This window comes from Poecilia formosa, unplaced genomic scaffold (genome assembly GCF_000485575.1).
Source record: "Poecilia formosa unplaced genomic scaffold, Poecilia_formosa-5.1.2 Scaffold637, whole genome shotgun sequence".
NCBI lineage: Eukaryota > Metazoa > Chordata > Actinopteri > Cyprinodontiformes > Poeciliidae > Poecilia > Poecilia formosa.
This window is the reverse complement of record NW_006800576.1, coordinates 144,063-160,510: the sequence shown is the minus strand read 5'-3', so window position 1 is coordinate 160,510 and position 16,448 is coordinate 144,063. Positions and strand designations below refer to the sequence as shown.

Genomic DNA, 16,448 nt, shown 5'->3' with positions numbered 1-16,448 from the left:
TTTTTCCCCACATGGGGCCCACCTAGGCATGCTGGCTGTTTCTTGACCAACAAAACATGTCCAGTTCTTCAAACAAGCCTTCAAGCTGAAGGTAGAAGCTGTAGAAGCCTCACTGCACTGACACCTGATTGGTAGCTGATTCTACAGCGTCTCTGAAACCATGACTCTCCTCCACAGAGTCCAGACCAGATTCACTCAGCCGCTGCTGGCTGGAGTTTGGGTCGGTATAGGATCTGCAGAGTTCTGTAAACCCAAATAGAATTTTCTCTGTTGTTGATCAGGGTTCATTGTTCTGATGTCTTTGCTGTTCTGTTCTTTATTCTTCTAGTTTAAATGTAGTTCTGAGGTCCGGGGTCCATAAAAAAATCACTGTTGATGTTTTCTTTCATCCTTTTATGACAGAAATATTTCTCTACATGATAATCAAAACTTTTCTGGGCTCCAATATTTATTTATTTATTATTTTTTTTTGCTTTAATATTTGTATTATTATCTTTCGATGGTTTTCATTTAAATCATGAGAGTGAAGTGAACTGATATTTTTCTGTTTTCCATATTGTGATCCACATATATATGCTGAATTCACCATCCAATTAGATCTCATGCTATGTTTCTTTTGAACTCCTTAGGCAGATGAGAAAAATAAGTATTTGCTGTTGTGTATCTGACTCAGTAAAATTACTTAACTACACAGAAATTTGCAAAGATTCTCTTTCTTAAAATAAATTGAGTTTTGTCCTGCAATGGATTGGCGACCTCTGCAGGGTGTGCCCCGCCTCTCGCCCGTTGACACCAGGAGATAGGCACCAGGGGCCTCTTGCATAAAAGAGTGCACAGTTTTCACACTAAAACTGGGCATGCAGACAAATTTAGAAAAGTGTGGCACACAGACCAATGTGTTACATCTTTATGAGACAAAAAACAGAGGAAAAGTTTACCTTTGAGTGAGGTTGTAGGGTTTAGGTAACCTACCATACCCTAATTCTGAGATCAAAATCTGAATTTTGAGTTTAATTTCAAAATTCTGAGTTAATAATCAAAATTCTGAAATTAAGGTCAAAATTCTGAGATCAAAATTAGAATTCTGAAACTAAAATCAGAATTTTGAGTTTAAGGTCTAAATTCTGAGTTTCTGAATTCTGAGATTGAAATCAGGTCTTTGATATTAAAGTCAACAGTTTGAGGATGAAAAGAAAAATAAAATCTGGGTTTAAAGTAAGAACTTTGAGTTAAAATCATCAGAATTCTGAGATTAAACTTTTATTAATTTATTTTTTCTCTCTCTAATGTCCCTACTCTTCGGCGTACGGCAGATTGAGCAGATATTGGTGAACTACATTTATCCGATCAGAGTGAATATTTACACGGCTTGTAAGAAATCCAAACATTCATCAGATAACATCCTGCTTTCCGTCGCGTTTTTTAATTCAGCCTCATGATAAGCGATGTATAATTAATCGCGCCCATATAGGAAGTGGCCTATTTCTGTGATATAAGGGACCAAATGTTTTAAGATCCTGTCTTCCAGAGCCCGAGCTATATTGGTGAAAGAACAGATGGCCGTCCCTGTTGGTGCGGCTCTCCAAACTAATACACCCGGCATATGGGCCTGCATCACAAGGTGTGGACGGGCACCATGCTGACAGGACAGGGCGGTCCATATCCGCCGGAAACGTTGCAGACTCGCATATTTTAGCTGCCCGGGTGGATGCAACGACAGAGATTAGGTCTCCTCTAAAGGTTGGGTGAGAGATTATCCTCATTCAGAGCCACCTTGGTTGAAAGGTGTGGAGATAATTTCAATGTCTCCCTGTCGGAGCGCACTTGAGCTCTCCTTCTGTCGACTCCACACATTCCTGGACCCGTCCCAACTGATAGGATTATCAGACTTTAAAAAAAGAAAGAAGAAAATCTCAGAGTGGATTAATTTCACACCTGGCAGGTCGATAACATCCACACCTGAGCTGGGATGACAGGAGTAGAGGACGAAAAGCACCTGAGCATCTAAATCCTTTGTGTTTCTGCAGGTATTTAACTGATACCCTCTACCGCCATCATGTGGCCAAACGGGAGAATAGTCCGCTGTTATTCTGCAGTTTTAAAATGCCAGATTAATCCAGATGAAATTACGAGAATAATACAACAAAAACAAAGAATAATGTCATAATAATATGACCATAAAGGCGTAATTTTAGCAGAATAAAGTCGTAGTAACAGACAGTTGCTTGTACAATAGCATCAAAGTCACTTAGAATAAAGTCATATTAAAAAAATAAAGTCAGATGAAAATAAAGGTATAATATTGACTTCGGTCTCGGAATATATTAACATTAATAATATATGATACTAATACATTTATTCTCAGAATAAAGTCAAAATAATACAGGACTAAAGTAGTATTACAAGAACAAAGTCATATTTTGACTTTATTCTCATAATATCATGACTTTACTCTCATATGAATTGTTTGTATTTTTGTTTTTCTTAGCCTGGCATTAATATTCTATTGTAAGTCATTTTATCTTTATTTTTAGTTTCACATCTTCACTCTTAAATAAAACACCCAAGTGGACTAAATCAGAAAGAACTCCTGCTTTAAGGATGGACTAATAAATTTAACCTAAAATATTTAAATGGTTTGCATTTTATTGAACATTTTAAGTGTTTTTCAGCTTTAATTGAAACTTTATTGAAAAAAAAAAATCAAATTTAGATTTTAGGAAAGGCACTAAAGATGATGGCTCCTAATTTATTGTGGTCTCTTTTAAGCTAATTTTAGTATTTATGTATGACATTTTATCTCCCTATGTTGGGTTTTAAATCGTTTTAAAATGCAAATTAACTAAAGGTATAAATATTATGTCATGTTCTGTTTTTGAACATAACTTTGGAGTTGAAATCACCCCAAAATCCAGATAAATTTCTAAATTTTCCATTTCTTAACCTTAAACTATCGAGCTGGAATGTGACAAAATGTGAAACACCTTTCAAAAACTAGACATCAAGACAGAAAACAAACAGTTTTCCAGTTTAAAGTTTTATTATTTGGAAAATTAAGTCTCAAAAATTCATACATTTCAATAACAAGTGCACAGAAATTCAAAGTGGATACATGTAATATATGGCATTAGGGTCTGTCAGAACATTTACACCAAGTCCAAATCAGCAGCAAGAAATCCACATCAGCAAAGATGACAGGTTCAAGTAAGACATTTCATTACAGCTCGCATTAGTCCTTTAAGTTAAAATCAAACATAATAATAAAAACACATGAGCAGGAAATGTCACATACCGAGGAAAATTATAACAACATCTGCTTAATGTGCACTAAACTTAAATAGATTCTAAAAATATCCAACAGGCATTATTCGTATATTTTTACAAAGCATTTAACACTGATGAATACAAAGACTGATGGCAACAGAAAAAAAACAACACTAGTTGTTTTTGAGGGTTTTAAAATAGCAACAAGGAGCACATTATCACAATTAACACAATAAAAGAAAAAGATTTGCAAAAATATGGAGAGTGAAGAGTGCCAAATTATAATAAACCGTGAAATAAATATTTAAATTTGTCACTAGTCTTAAAACTGGGCATAAACACAGAAATGTGTCTCAATTACATCGATTTTAAATTATTTTAAATTAACTTAGTTTCACCTGTAGAACTCAGTGGGTGGGATTAGGTGAGACTCTGGCATCTGATTGGCTGCTTCAACCAGCCAGTTAAGACAACTTCCTGTAAGTTTGATTTGATTCTGAGTCAATATTTACACTGGAAATGCAGAAATAATTTCAATAAATTGTTGTAATTTATTTACTACAAGCTGTGGGTGAACAACTCCAGCATCTATATTTCTAGTTTGGGCTTAAATATCTCTAATAATTTCACCAAAGGTCTAACTGTGACGCTGCTACACATGTTAGCACCACTAACACCAGCTAGCGCTCTCTTTTAACTTATTTCAGACCAAATGAGAAGTAGAAAGGCTGGAGATGCTCATCCTGAAAGTGTTTAGTAAATAATTTATTAAAGTTATTTATTCACTTTCCACTGACAATATTGACCCAGAATGACAGTAAACCTTGAAGAAGTTGTCTTGAGCTCTTAGCCAATCAGACATCATGGTTTCCACTAATCCCGCCCATTGAGTTTAATGAAATTTACAGTTTAAATTAAATCACGATCAGCAGAAGAACATGACATAATTATATATGGTTTTTAAAATAAAATCAATACAATTAATTGTGGCACATATAATCAATTCTATTTTTAACAAACTCCTGTTTTTATTTTCAATTTAAAAAAATGAAAAACATTTAATAATTATTTCCATTTATTATTAATAAAAATGGTAGTAGTATTAATTATATTGTAGTTAACAGCATTATTATTACTATCAATATTTTTATTAATGTTGTCATTAACAGTAATATTAACTATTACTGTCATAGCAATAATAGTTATTGCTATAACAACAATTATTATTGCTGTTAGCAACAACAGTATTGTTAATATTTTTGCCATTACTCATTTCTGTTTTAGTGTTTTATTGATGTCTTTTGTACTTTCCATATTTTGAATGTTCACTGATTTTATCAGCACTTTGTCACAGTTTGTAATATTGTCATTAAAAATAATAACGTAAATAATAATTTAGTTGTTAGTAACAATAACAAAAATTTATTTATTCATTGTAATTTGGCACTCTTCAGTCTCCATATAAAAAAAAAAGCCACTTTGGCTAAAATATTTTATTTTTATTTTCCTGAAATAAACGACATGAATCCGTTTTCGCTGTGATTTCCTACGGTTGCAGGATCTAAACTCCACGCCGCTGCTCAAACACACGACTACTTCTGCCGATCCACCGAGCGTTTCGGTATCTTAAATAAGAATATATGTACAACATGAAGGCTGCAGTCTGTGGCATGTGAATGTCGCTGACTGAAAGTTAGCTGGCTCAGTTACAGTTCACAAACATCTGAAACTAACCCAAGGGACGAGCAACTGCTACCTAAAAATCTACCTCCTAGGCTCCCCGCCAACGCGTTTGGGGAGTAAAATAATTACACTACTTTACATCACCGCTTCAACGCCTCGTTTTCCATCGCATCGTTTGGCGCATTTCACCGACAGAGGGGAACGTTAGCCGTTACTACGCTAGAGACAGGAGGAACGTTTCAAGGTGCATACAGGCTATTAGTGATGGAGTCGGTTTGCATGTGTGTGTGTGTGTGTGTTGGTTGGGTTTGGGGGGGAACATGCAGGACCTCTGGGACTCAAATCAAGGCTGAACCAGCAAGACTCCACCAGCGTTACCAGTCATCCGTTCATGCACGAGTATCCAGTTCTGAGTGGGTTGTTGTGGTTGTGCGTTTTGTGCACTCGTCCATTCTCTCTCTCTTTGTGTGTGTGTGTGTTGTACCAGTGTGTCTGCAGGAAAAACAAGTGTCTGCTGCGGGACTCGAGGGGCAGACTATAGGAAAGCACTCGGGTTTGCTCGAGGATCCTTCTGGTTCCGGTAGCGCACGGCGAGCCACACGCCGAGGATCTGAGGTAAGAGATGAGACGTTAACGAGACGCAGCGTCCATCAGCAGGAGGACAAGAGGACAACGGGGCAAGACAGAAACTCTTAATATAAACATCCACTATGACCATATGAGACATTTTCATGAGGAACAGAGGGAGGGAGGATGGATGGAGCTAAACGCAGCGTCTCTACTCAGGGTGGAGCCGTAAGCAGCATCCGGCGTGTTGGGAATCAAACTCACCTCCGAGAAGCTGAAGAAAAGTCCGACGCCCCCGAGGATCTTCAGAGCTTCTGCTGCATGATTCAGCATCTTATCCCCGCAGCTTGGACAGATTCCTTCAGCTTTGCATGGCTGGAGGGAAAAAATACAAACTTTAAATTAGTGTTTCTTACAGGATGGGTCAGATTTTTAATCTGTATTTTTCTCTTATTTATTAATAATTAAATGAAGCAGGTAAAATAAGTATTGTACACATAATTTTTCAAAGAAGCTAGATACATAAGTTTGTCACAATAAGCAATTAATTCCATGATAAATTATACTAGATATACCTTGAGCTTTTGTAAATATTGGAATAAATGTTTGCCTCTTACTTTTATTTTTTTCTAAACAGTATGGTCTAGCTGCAGCCCTAATGGATTACTTTAGCTGAAACAAACACCAACAGCACCTTTAGAAATATAAAATTGTACGTATTTTACCTGCAGTATGTAGTAAGTGTAAAAATAAACTGTTTTCTTCTGGACCGCAGAGAATAAAACAAGAGAAATTACATTTCATACTTACAGCGTGGCAGTTTTTCACGTCCTCTTCAAACTGTGAGCGGCTTTTGGAGACGTTCAGCAGGCCGCAGCAGTCCAGTTGGTCCTCCAGGTTTACCTTGGTTTTATTGTTCAACATCCCCCAGGTGGAGTTCAGAAGAACCACCTGGAAATTTAAAAATTAACAGACAGAATCTGTGTTTGTCATCAGGGATAAATACCGTTTGTTACCCATTTGAACTCAGACAGGATGTTTGCTAACCTGCTGTCCGCGGTTCATCGCCAAGCAAGAACAGGAAACGCCAAACTGGAAGAGGAAAACGATGAAGAGGATGACCATGTACTGGGGGAAAAAAGTTAAGGAAACGATGCAGAGGCATAAAAATTACTGACCTACGAAGGCCAGTCACAATAACAAATATTAATGCACAATAAACATGTAAAGTTATGTTTATAGGGAGGGGATGTGAAAATTACTGTATGTGAATAACTTAGGATTTTTCATGTTTGTAGAGTTGAAACAATCAGATTAATCATGATTATTTGTGATTGTGATTAATCAATCATTGAAATAACCGTCAACTAATTTAATGATCAATTAATCATTAACAGTAGGTCTGTGATGACAACAAATCTTTCAGGACAATAATTTGTATAAGCAGTTATTGCAATAAAAGATAATATTGTTATTTTGAAACCATTTTCAAGTAATATAATGTGATAATAATTCAAAAACACATTAAAAAGATCAATAACCTTTAAATTCTAACGAACATTTAACATTGGAACTGGAAGACACTTAAATATACAAAATAAACAAAAAAATAAAAACAAAATGAATTATGAAATCTCTGTTAAACTGTACAAAAAAAAGTAGACTTGTGTAGCAACTAGATGTTTTTACTCAGTTACATTTATTTAAGTAACTTTACTATTATTATTTCTAAATAACTATGTTTTCGTCCATCTGATTAGGTAATTTAAAAATATTAAAATATGTATATTTTGAACAGTTACTCAGTTCTTGAGTAGAGATTTCACAAAATACTTTTTTTAACTCTTACTTGAGTAATTTCTTGGATGGATAAGTTTTACTCGAGTACAATTTTTCAGTATTTTACCCACCTCTGAAAAAAAAGGCTACTTGAGATGAAAACACCAGACTAAACACTTTTGCCATCCAGTTTTTGGTAGAAAGAAACAAAAAAATAAAATAAAATAAATCATACAAATGTAAATGATTGAGCTCGATTTAATTTATCATGCGATTAATTGATTTATCGCTTCTTGCATTTGAGTCCAGAGAAAGGATACAAAGAAAAGCATGACTTGGTGGTGGTGAATGGCTCCGACGAGGCCAACGATGGCGATGAGCAGCAGGAAGACGCCCACCGCTATGACACCGCCGATGATGTGGATGCTGGACACCAAGCCGAAGCCTTTCCCCCAGACTGCCACTCCGATGAGCAGCAGCCCAACCAGCTGGAGGACAGAAGGAGAGAAGTTAACCACGGTCAGCTGAGGAGCACGAGTACGACTGGAGTTCAGATCACGATGTTTCAGAGATCTCACTGCTCACTCAAACAGCTTTTCAGAGACGCCTGTGCACCTTAAAACGTCTCAATTAAAGCTCTAGATATGAGCCTTTTGAATTAAAAATAGAAATAAAACAATGAAATACTGTTTTTGCTCAATGTAATTAGCTGAAGTTGAATAAAAAGAAAGTTTACAGCTTCTGCAGTCATTAGGAGTGACTCAGTCAGATATGAGCATTGTGACTCAGTCACCAATAACATGCCTGAGTGAAGCACGGGTCTTGATTGCGTCAGGAGTTTTTAGGGAACACATGCTCAAATGGGACATCCAGCTCCGTACGTACTGCTAAAACCTGCTGTACATACGCAGTTTTTAAAGAGTTATGAAGTATTTTAAGGTAACTTCACTACAATTTGTAATATTTAAATGTTTTACTAGGCCTGTCACAATAATTATTTTTGCTGGACAATAAATTGCCCCAGTAATTATTGCAATACATGATAATATTGTTGTTCTGAGATAAACAATCTTTAATTTTGTAGAGAACACTTAACACTGGAACTAAAGTTATCTTGAACAACCAAAATACAACAAAACATCCAAAAGCAATAAATAAAACAGCAATAAAAACAACAAATAACAGAAATTATAAATAGAATTGATTGTGATTTGTCTAAACAAAATTGCCCTTAAGAAAAACTAAAATGGAATTATCTAGCTCATTTGAATTCATGTGATTAATTGATTAAGGTCACTGATCTTAAAGGGTTCAGGAACAGACAAAAATAAGTTTCACATTTTCTGTTTGTGCGAATTATTTTGGCCTGGAAGGAAATTTTAAACATTACATGAGATAGCATGTTTTTATAATGATAGTAATTATATTCACGCTTTCCAAATTTGTCGGTGACAGTTTGCTTTTTATAAACGTTAAAATAGATAAGCTATAAATCACAACATTCTCAAATGTAATCACAGCCAAGCAGTGGGATTCAGACTGAGTGAAAGTGTGTGAATTTGGTATTTTAAATGCTTAATAACTTACTAATTATTTATGAGATGTAGTTATACTTTTGCAACACTTTTTCAAGAACATCTACAACAAAAACCAACTGATTTGACTCATCTACACAAGCTTTTCTGTTTGTCATAAACAGAGATTCTAAAAAGAAATTATAGATATAGATACTTTTTTAGATTTCTTTAATGTTAATTAAGTTAGATAGCAGCTGCAGATGTTTGAATGTTTGAAAGTAAATGTTCTAATGTGACCTAGATATGTGTTCTAGTTTGCTTTAAAGGGTTTTTCAAATTCAATTAAAAAATACTGCATTGATCCCAAAAGTTAATTAAATAAAACATAAAGCAGTTCCTAAGCAAATTTCATATTTAGGGAGACAAAACTATAAAATTACAGCTTTTAAGTTCAATAAAATGACAATTATATGTCAGTATCACAATTAAAAACATTCTAATCAATACAAAACGCAATATATTAATCATCATACCATATTCTTCAATAACAAAAATGGAATTCAGGCTGAATCTAGAACTGTAACAAGATAATTAAACTATTTTCTTATACCACCAAATGTAGTTCATGGATTGGAGATTGTTTGTTGGACGCATCATGACTACCTAACCTTTTCAAAGTAAACAGAGATATAAATCACCTGAAAATGGCCAGATTTAAAAAGCTGCTGATGTCAAAGGTTTCATGCATGTCACCGGTGTCACTTCACGTTTCCTTCGAGATTAAATCTGGGTGAGTCTGTTATGACGTAGGCAGATTAAATCAAATTAAGACCATCCTGTGTGACTGTTACCACAAAGATAACCAATTTAAACACGCCAGTCGCTCAGCTGATGGCCTCGCAGCTTAGGGTAGCGCTGGTTTGCATAACGGCTACTGCTAATATGCTAATGTTAGCCTCTACTCTACGTTTCTATCCAGAAGCAAAAGCTATACACAAACTGGGAGTTTCAATAAATGAGCAAAATACATACCATTCACTTATGAACAAGAACCAGAGCGCATGTGAAATAAAACGTTTGCATAATCAGAACTTTCTTGAACGCTGTGAGCTAAAATAGTTACCTAGCTCGCTTGCTAACTGGTTAGCTTTTGGTCAGCATTACGCCACTTCATTCAGCGGCTGCCGCTTAATATCAAATCGAAACTTATCATCTGTGTCAACACTCACCATGTAAACAACATTCAGGGAGCAGAGGGCGTTTTTCGAACAGGTGAAACCGCCACAAACCATATTAGAAAACGCTACAGCCTTCAGACGAGATGAACAATAATGTCTGCTATGCGGCTCTGAGCTGCGCCGACGTCTTCTGGACTCAAACAGCGGAGAGGGCGTGGCTGATTGCGTCAAACTGACGTCTGACGTCAGATTCTGACGTCCCCCCAAAACCCGTTTCTGTTTTTTTAAACATCCTTCCGTGAGGTTTCGTTGAAGTGGATGTGTCGCTATAATCGAAAAGGTTTATCTAAGTTCCTCAACCTGACATTAACTGACCTTTTCTACACGCAACGCCGTTTTTCTTTCTGTTTTTTAAGTCAGGTTTTTAATTTCGACACGTTCTGAAACTCTGTGGGTTTATTTTTACTGCTTACTGATGGAAATCACACGGTATACCAAAGTGTTGGTGTTATTGTTAAATTATCGGGTTAACCCTACATATAAATAGTGACGTTTTAAGTGTTTATTTATTTATTGTATCTGTATTTTTTAATTGTTTTGTTTGTTTTTACCTTCTGCCAGTTTTTTATCAGACTTAAAGCAGACTTTTAGATTTGAACCCATAAAATAAGTGTAACAATTTGGGCAGAATGTAATCCATATATCTGTGTTGAAGTTCAATTCAATTCAAAAATACTTTATTCATCCTAAATGTAACCTAAATTTTGTCCCAGGATGTTGTGCACTGCTGCAGCAGTCAGTCTCACAACGTATTTAAAGAAGCCTCTGAGGAAAGAATGTTGCCGTATGAGTCTTATTCATGTCATGAGATGTTCGCAGCTCAGTTTCTGGGCAGAAGAGATGATATTCCAAATGTTATTGTAGAATATTGATTTATGACGTCATTTAATTTCTCTTGAAGTTAAATTAAGGAATTAAGGTTTCTTTTATTCATTATAGTCCTGAACATTATATTTGCCAACCAAAATTCTTTATTAAGCTATAAAATCATTTTAATGGCCTCAATAATTAATTTTTTACGATGAAACAATCCGGTCTCAAGAGACCTGCATAAACAAATATCAACAGTATGCTGAAGCTATATTTTAAAAACAATGATAGGAGAGACTGATGAGGTCATAAGGTCATCAAGTGTGCTTCAGTTTTAATGTTGTTTTTGCAGATGGTTTCACATTTTGGTATATGGTTGGATTCATGTTAGACCCTGTTATTATAACGCCTTTTTCAGCAAAACATCCCCAAACCATGATACCTCCACCTCTATTCTTCAGATTTGGAAAGACGAGAATGTTGGTTGTTGTTTATGTAAAACTGATTTGTTCTAAAATAACTCAGTCTATGTTCTCTCTAAAAAGACGTTTGCCAAGTTAAATTTATGCTGTCTCTTTCAGAGCGATTTTAGTTGTCACATTCTGAATTTTCTACTTTCTCTTTTGGTAAACTTCAGTTGCAGACTCACTACATTTTCAGGGTTGACGTGCAGAGGAGAGCACAGTTTGAAACAGGGAAGTGATTTCAGTTGGGCTCAAACCTGCAGAGGAAGCTGAACACGTTGCCATGATGTGACTTTTGTGGTTTAGAAAGAGAGAGAAAGCGTGAGAGAGCGACACCCTGAGTTGACTTCACATCGTCCTCTGGTGCTTCTTCGTCTCAAGCTCGAGTTCTTCATGTGGAACCAGCAGCCGGGAGTTCAAATGGGCTGAAGCATCTCACTGCTTCGGTTCACGACTTATCTGTGCGTGAGGATGACCAGCAACGTTAAATCAGCTTCCTCCTCCGCGATAAAAGCGGAGATCAAGAGGTATGACTCCCTCCAGAGTGCAATCAACAGACTCTTCAAGCAGTTTGAGAGAGTGGAGAACCAAACTCTGCGCTCGGGCCTTAAAGTTTACCTCCACAGCATTCAAGGTGAGCTAACCTTTAATTAGCATTATGAATCACTTTTAATTATCTCAGTCTGCATGAGGAACACAAAAAGCTGTTCGAACTTCATGAAAGTTTTCATTTGACATAATAACCAGGAAAAAACGGCATGCATACATCAGCTTCATTACTCTTTTAATCAGCCTTCTTGGTGTGGTGCAAGGAAATAAGACTGTGTGGGTGATTGATATCTTCCTTTCAGCTTCCTGTCACCGTCTGTGTGACTCGGTGTGTTTTCCTGAGGCTAAGGTGTTCGGGTTTATTCTCAGTCCTCTCTGATCGTGAAAATAAATCGCCTCTTGGTACCTATTTTGCATCGGCATTAAGCATCAGTCGGCCTCTGGACATAGGGAGACTAAATGGCAACATCCTTTAGCAGCCATCGCCATAGTAGCGAGATGAAACCTGCTGTGTGGCCTACTTCCTGTCTGCCAATCTGCAACTGCCCTCAAAGCCACTTCCTCTCATACAAGCAGGGCTTTTACTTGAAGCTGATCAGTTTTACATCACATCCTTGCATTGCTACTTCCTATATTCTTGTTAAAGTGACAAATGTGACACAGATAGATTCTTTAGAAATGAACGTCACATTTTCTTTTTCCATTTGTTTGCAGAGGTATCGCGTGTTTGACCTTCAGAGGAGGGAAGTTCTCAAATTGGACGGCTAAAAATTATAAACGCTTATTGGAAAGCTGAAAAAAATGTACTTCCAGTATTTGTCTGTGATCTCATCAATGAAGTTTGATTTTGCTGCAAGATGCATTATAGCCTCTACATTTATTTGTAGTTTAAGTTAGCAGCAACTTTTAATTCTTTAGAAATGAACTGCAAGCAGGCAAAATCAAGTTAGCTTGTGAACAAAAATCCTTTAGTAATACATATTTCATTTCATTTAAATAGTGTCACTGCAGGATTTTCTGGCTGAACTTTATATTTATGCTACAGATTTAATCTTTTGTACCACCTTAGAGTTCATAAGAATTTCTTATGTTTTGTGTGTTTTTTTTGTTCCAAAATTAACCATTTTAGATGCAAAGTGCAGTTTTCAAATGCAGAATTTATACCTCACCTTTTTTGCAGAACTGTTTTGCTTTATCAACATTGGAGGGTTTTTTGGATGAACGGTCAAGTTCATTCAAAAGCAGACACAAAATCTAAACTTTGACTTGCCCCAAATGCCTCAATTATCTTTATTGTTTTAGCCATTTAAAGAAGGAATTTGAATGACTGGTAAGATTGTGTTATATTTTTAGTTATTTTTAGTCCACATATCTTAACAAAACTAATTTACAAGTAACTTTAGAGAAAGATATAGCAGTTTGTTTTAAGACAATAGTTCCCTGATATTGGTGAAAACAAATTAGTTCCACTGGCAGACTATTTAACTAAATAACAAGACATGCTTACAATGTTATAAGTGAAACAGTCTGCCAATATTAACCAATATTGAATCAATATTAGGGAATTATTGACTTAAAACAAGCTCCAACAGCTTGATAAAAAAATTACTTGTAAGTTAGTTTGATATCTCATCCGTCCACAAATGTTTTACTAGAAATCAAGATGTTTCTTGGCAAACAAGAAGTGAACATTTATGACCTTTTATGGTTGTTTTGCATACTCTTCTTTTGGAGTAATTTCCTGTAAGTAATAGCGGTGAAGGTTCACTGCTTGTCCTGTTGTCTCTGTGGATATTGGTTGTGTGGGTATGGATAGTGAAATTCACCAATCCATCCATTTTCTGTACACCCTTTTCCCTTAGTGGGGTCAGGAGGTGCTGGTGCCTCTCCAGCTAATGTTTCGGCCGAGATGTGGGGTCACCCTGGACAGGTCGCCAGTCTGGGCAACACAAAGACAGACAGGACTAACAACCACGCACACACTCACCTAGGGAGAATTTAGAGAGACCAATTAACCTGACAGTCCTGTTTCTGGACTGTGGGAGGAAGCCGGAGTACCCGGAGAAAACCCACCATGCACAGGGAGAACATGCAAACTCCATGCAGAAAGACCGGGGCCGGGAATCGAACCCAGAGCCTTTTTACTGCAAGTGAAATTCAGCTTTCTCAAAAACCAAATAATAGTTATTTTATGATTTAACCAGACCTAAATGGACTAAATTAAGTAGTCCAATTGCTGTTATAACAGTAATTAAATTCAATATTATTGTGAAAATTCATTGAGATCTAAATAATTGCTGTGTTTAATTTTCAGAATAATATTGAATTTAATTACTGTTATAACAGCAAATAAAGAAACTACCTAACCTTTAGCATTTGTTTAGAAGAGATAAATCAAGGCAAGTTAATCAAAGAGATTATAAAGTTTCCATTTCAAATATACCTCTTACACCCTCAGGGGGTATAAATAAATTTAAATCTTAACATTTTGGGCAAAACCTTTATGCGGAATAGTTTTTGAAAGATTAAAGCCTCTTTTAGCGGATAATAATAATAAAAAAAAATTTAAAGGCACGTGGAGCCTTTGTTTACAGAGCGAGCCGAGGTCACGTGGCAGCTGGACCCACCGGTGGGTCCGTCGGGTTCTAGGGGTTTTAAGCTGGTTGTACACACAAGTGATTATAACTAAAATACACAGAACTAGGTATAAGATTTTATTTTGGGCAAGATTGTACAGTCAGAGTTAGCGCCAACTTTTAAAATCTTTTAGTAAAAGCTTTTATGAAAAACAGGAAAATAATTGTGCTGACAGGATATTTTATGGAAACATTTCGGATACTCTTCTAGTTTCAGAATAAACATTTATTTTTGGTTTTTAAAGGGCAGAACAAATTAAGAAGTTAACATTTATAATTGAGAAACAGAAACTCAGTTTTTGTTTCTGTTTTGATCATTTCTTTATTGTTTAGATCTAGTAATTTTAGTTTATTCTTTGTGTTCATTTATACTTTGAACTTGTTTCCAAAGATGAGTGTTTTTCTGTTTTCTGTTTATGTCAGCTTCAGGTTTTTCCCCTAAATTTCTTTCTGCTGTGTTTATATTTTGTTTCCTGCCAGCTAATCACCTCACCAGTATTTAAATTCTCCTTTATTCAGTTAGTTTATTGCCAGATCTTCCCATTAGCAGGAAGCTATTTGGAGTGCTTTTGAAAACGATCCAGATTTCCTCCAAGATGACCATTTAAGTCGAGCAGATGAACTCAAGGCATTTGATTTTCAAGAAGACATCATCAAAATAAAAACAAATTGGATGTATTGTCAAGTCAAAAACAATTAGTAAACAAATTAAATTGCTTTCAGAATTATTCAGGTAATGAATATGTACATTTTAAACTCACTGAAATGATTAATACGATTTTTGAAGTAGTCATCAATTAATTTAGAAACTGATTAATTAACTAGACTTGAAATAGTGGCAGTTTTCTGAAAACTCAAAACAGTCACTGCAGTAATTAAGCTAAAATGTACAAAATATACACACAATTTTGCATTTAAGATACAGCTATCCCTGTAAAAACAGCTCTGCCTGTAAATATGAAATACCCCAAACTTCTCAAATGGACTAGTTTTACCTTCTCCCAGTTAAAATCCACTAAAATTCAGTAAAGGAATGCTATGTTATTGAATTTTTGTCAATAAAATATTAATTTTTATGTTTACAGAATGTTCTGAATTATGTTTATATTCCTCTTTTAATGTATTTCTCATATAATATAAAAATGTTTAAGTAGTGAGAATGTGCCCATTTTTTTATCGAGTTAATTGATTAATCATCAGCATGATTGATAGAATAATTGATTACTAAAATAAATTTTTATTATTTTATGTATAAAATACATAAGTAAGCAAGTTTCTTTCTTTAATTTTCCTTTTCAAGATTCAGTCCCAATACTCAAGTCTTCAGTTTGAGTCTGAGAAAACTAAACGTATCGCTGGTGAGATCAGAATATTTAGTTTATTTCTCTTCAGGGCAGATCTGCGTAGCTCTGAGGTGTTTTTAAGAACTGGCTGATCTTCATACATTATGAAAGGCCTGACCCTCATATCATGAGCAGAAAACTGTTTTTGTATAATTAGTCTGCTTGAGTGTCAGTGCTTGAGTGTCAGTGCTTTAGCGCGGATCAAAGCAGGAGAATCCTCGCTGGGACCCGGCTCTAAAAACAGAGCCAGCGCTCTCTTGGATGTAGTCGAGTGGCTTTATGTCAAAGGAACGGTGAAAAAAAGACAAAAATAGTAGATAAAAAAGGAGGAGGTTCTCCTGGGAGCTATAGGAAGCTGAAATGTCAAAAACTACTGCAATGTTGAATAAAATAAAATATTTTCCAAATAAAAAAGATCATTACATGTTACATGTTAAATTGTTGCCTAATACTTCCATACCTGAATTACTGTGTGGAGATCTGAAATTTGTAACACACCAGTGTACAGCACTGGTGTGTTATCCAAATTATTGCTGCATCAGATTATTTTCATGCAGCTAATGAAATATTTCTTATATTGCATACTTTAAAATTTTAT

The 16,448-nt window shown here is 35.6% G+C and overlaps 3 protein-coding genes across 5 annotated transcripts in view; 2 read left to right on the top strand and 1 right to left on the bottom strand.

Moving 5' to 3' along the window:
• LOC103130463 (E3 ubiquitin/ISG15 ligase TRIM25-like) overlaps positions 1–230 on the top strand; it is a 1,832-nt gene extending 1,602 nt beyond the window's left edge. Inside the window, exon 2 of the mRNA XM_007541859.2 lies at positions 178–230. Coding sequence (XP_007541921.1) covers positions 178–230 — 53 coding nt within the window. The remainder of the gene's footprint in view (positions 1–177) is intronic.
• Positions 231–3,021: 2,791 nt separating this feature from the next.
• On the bottom strand, positions 3,022–10,208 carry tspan31 (tetraspanin 31). Of its 2 annotated transcripts, none has more exons than XM_007541857.2 (6): positions 10,040–10,208; positions 7,614–7,781; positions 6,562–6,642; positions 6,325–6,465; positions 5,779–5,889; positions 3,022–5,557 (listed from the first exon to the last, which is right to left on the bottom strand). In XM_007541857.2, exons 1-6 carry the CDS (start codon positions 10,100–10,102, stop codon positions 5,483–5,485), a joined length of 639 nt encoding a protein of 212 aa, XP_007541919.1. In that variant the 5' UTR covers positions 10,103–10,208; the 3' UTR covers positions 3,022–5,482. The 2 variants fall into 2 exon arrangements, with proteins under 2 accessions (XP_007541919.1, XP_016521418.1); XM_016665932.1 differs by lacking the exon at positions 10,040–10,208 and adding an exon at positions 9,843–9,861.
• Positions 10,209–11,596: 1,388 nt separating this feature from the next.
• agap2 (ArfGAP with GTPase domain, ankyrin repeat and PH domain 2) overlaps positions 11,597–16,448 on the top strand; it is a 29,959-nt gene continuing 25,107 nt past the window's right edge. Inside the window, exon 1 of one of the 2 annotated variants that reach the window (XM_007541856.2) lies at positions 11,597–11,956. In XM_007541856.2, coding sequence (XP_007541918.1) covers positions 11,794–11,956 — 163 coding nt within the window. In that variant the 5' untranslated portion in view covers positions 11,597–11,793. The remainder of the gene's footprint in view (positions 11,957–16,448) is intronic. The other variant, XM_016665931.1, reaches the window with a different exon arrangement.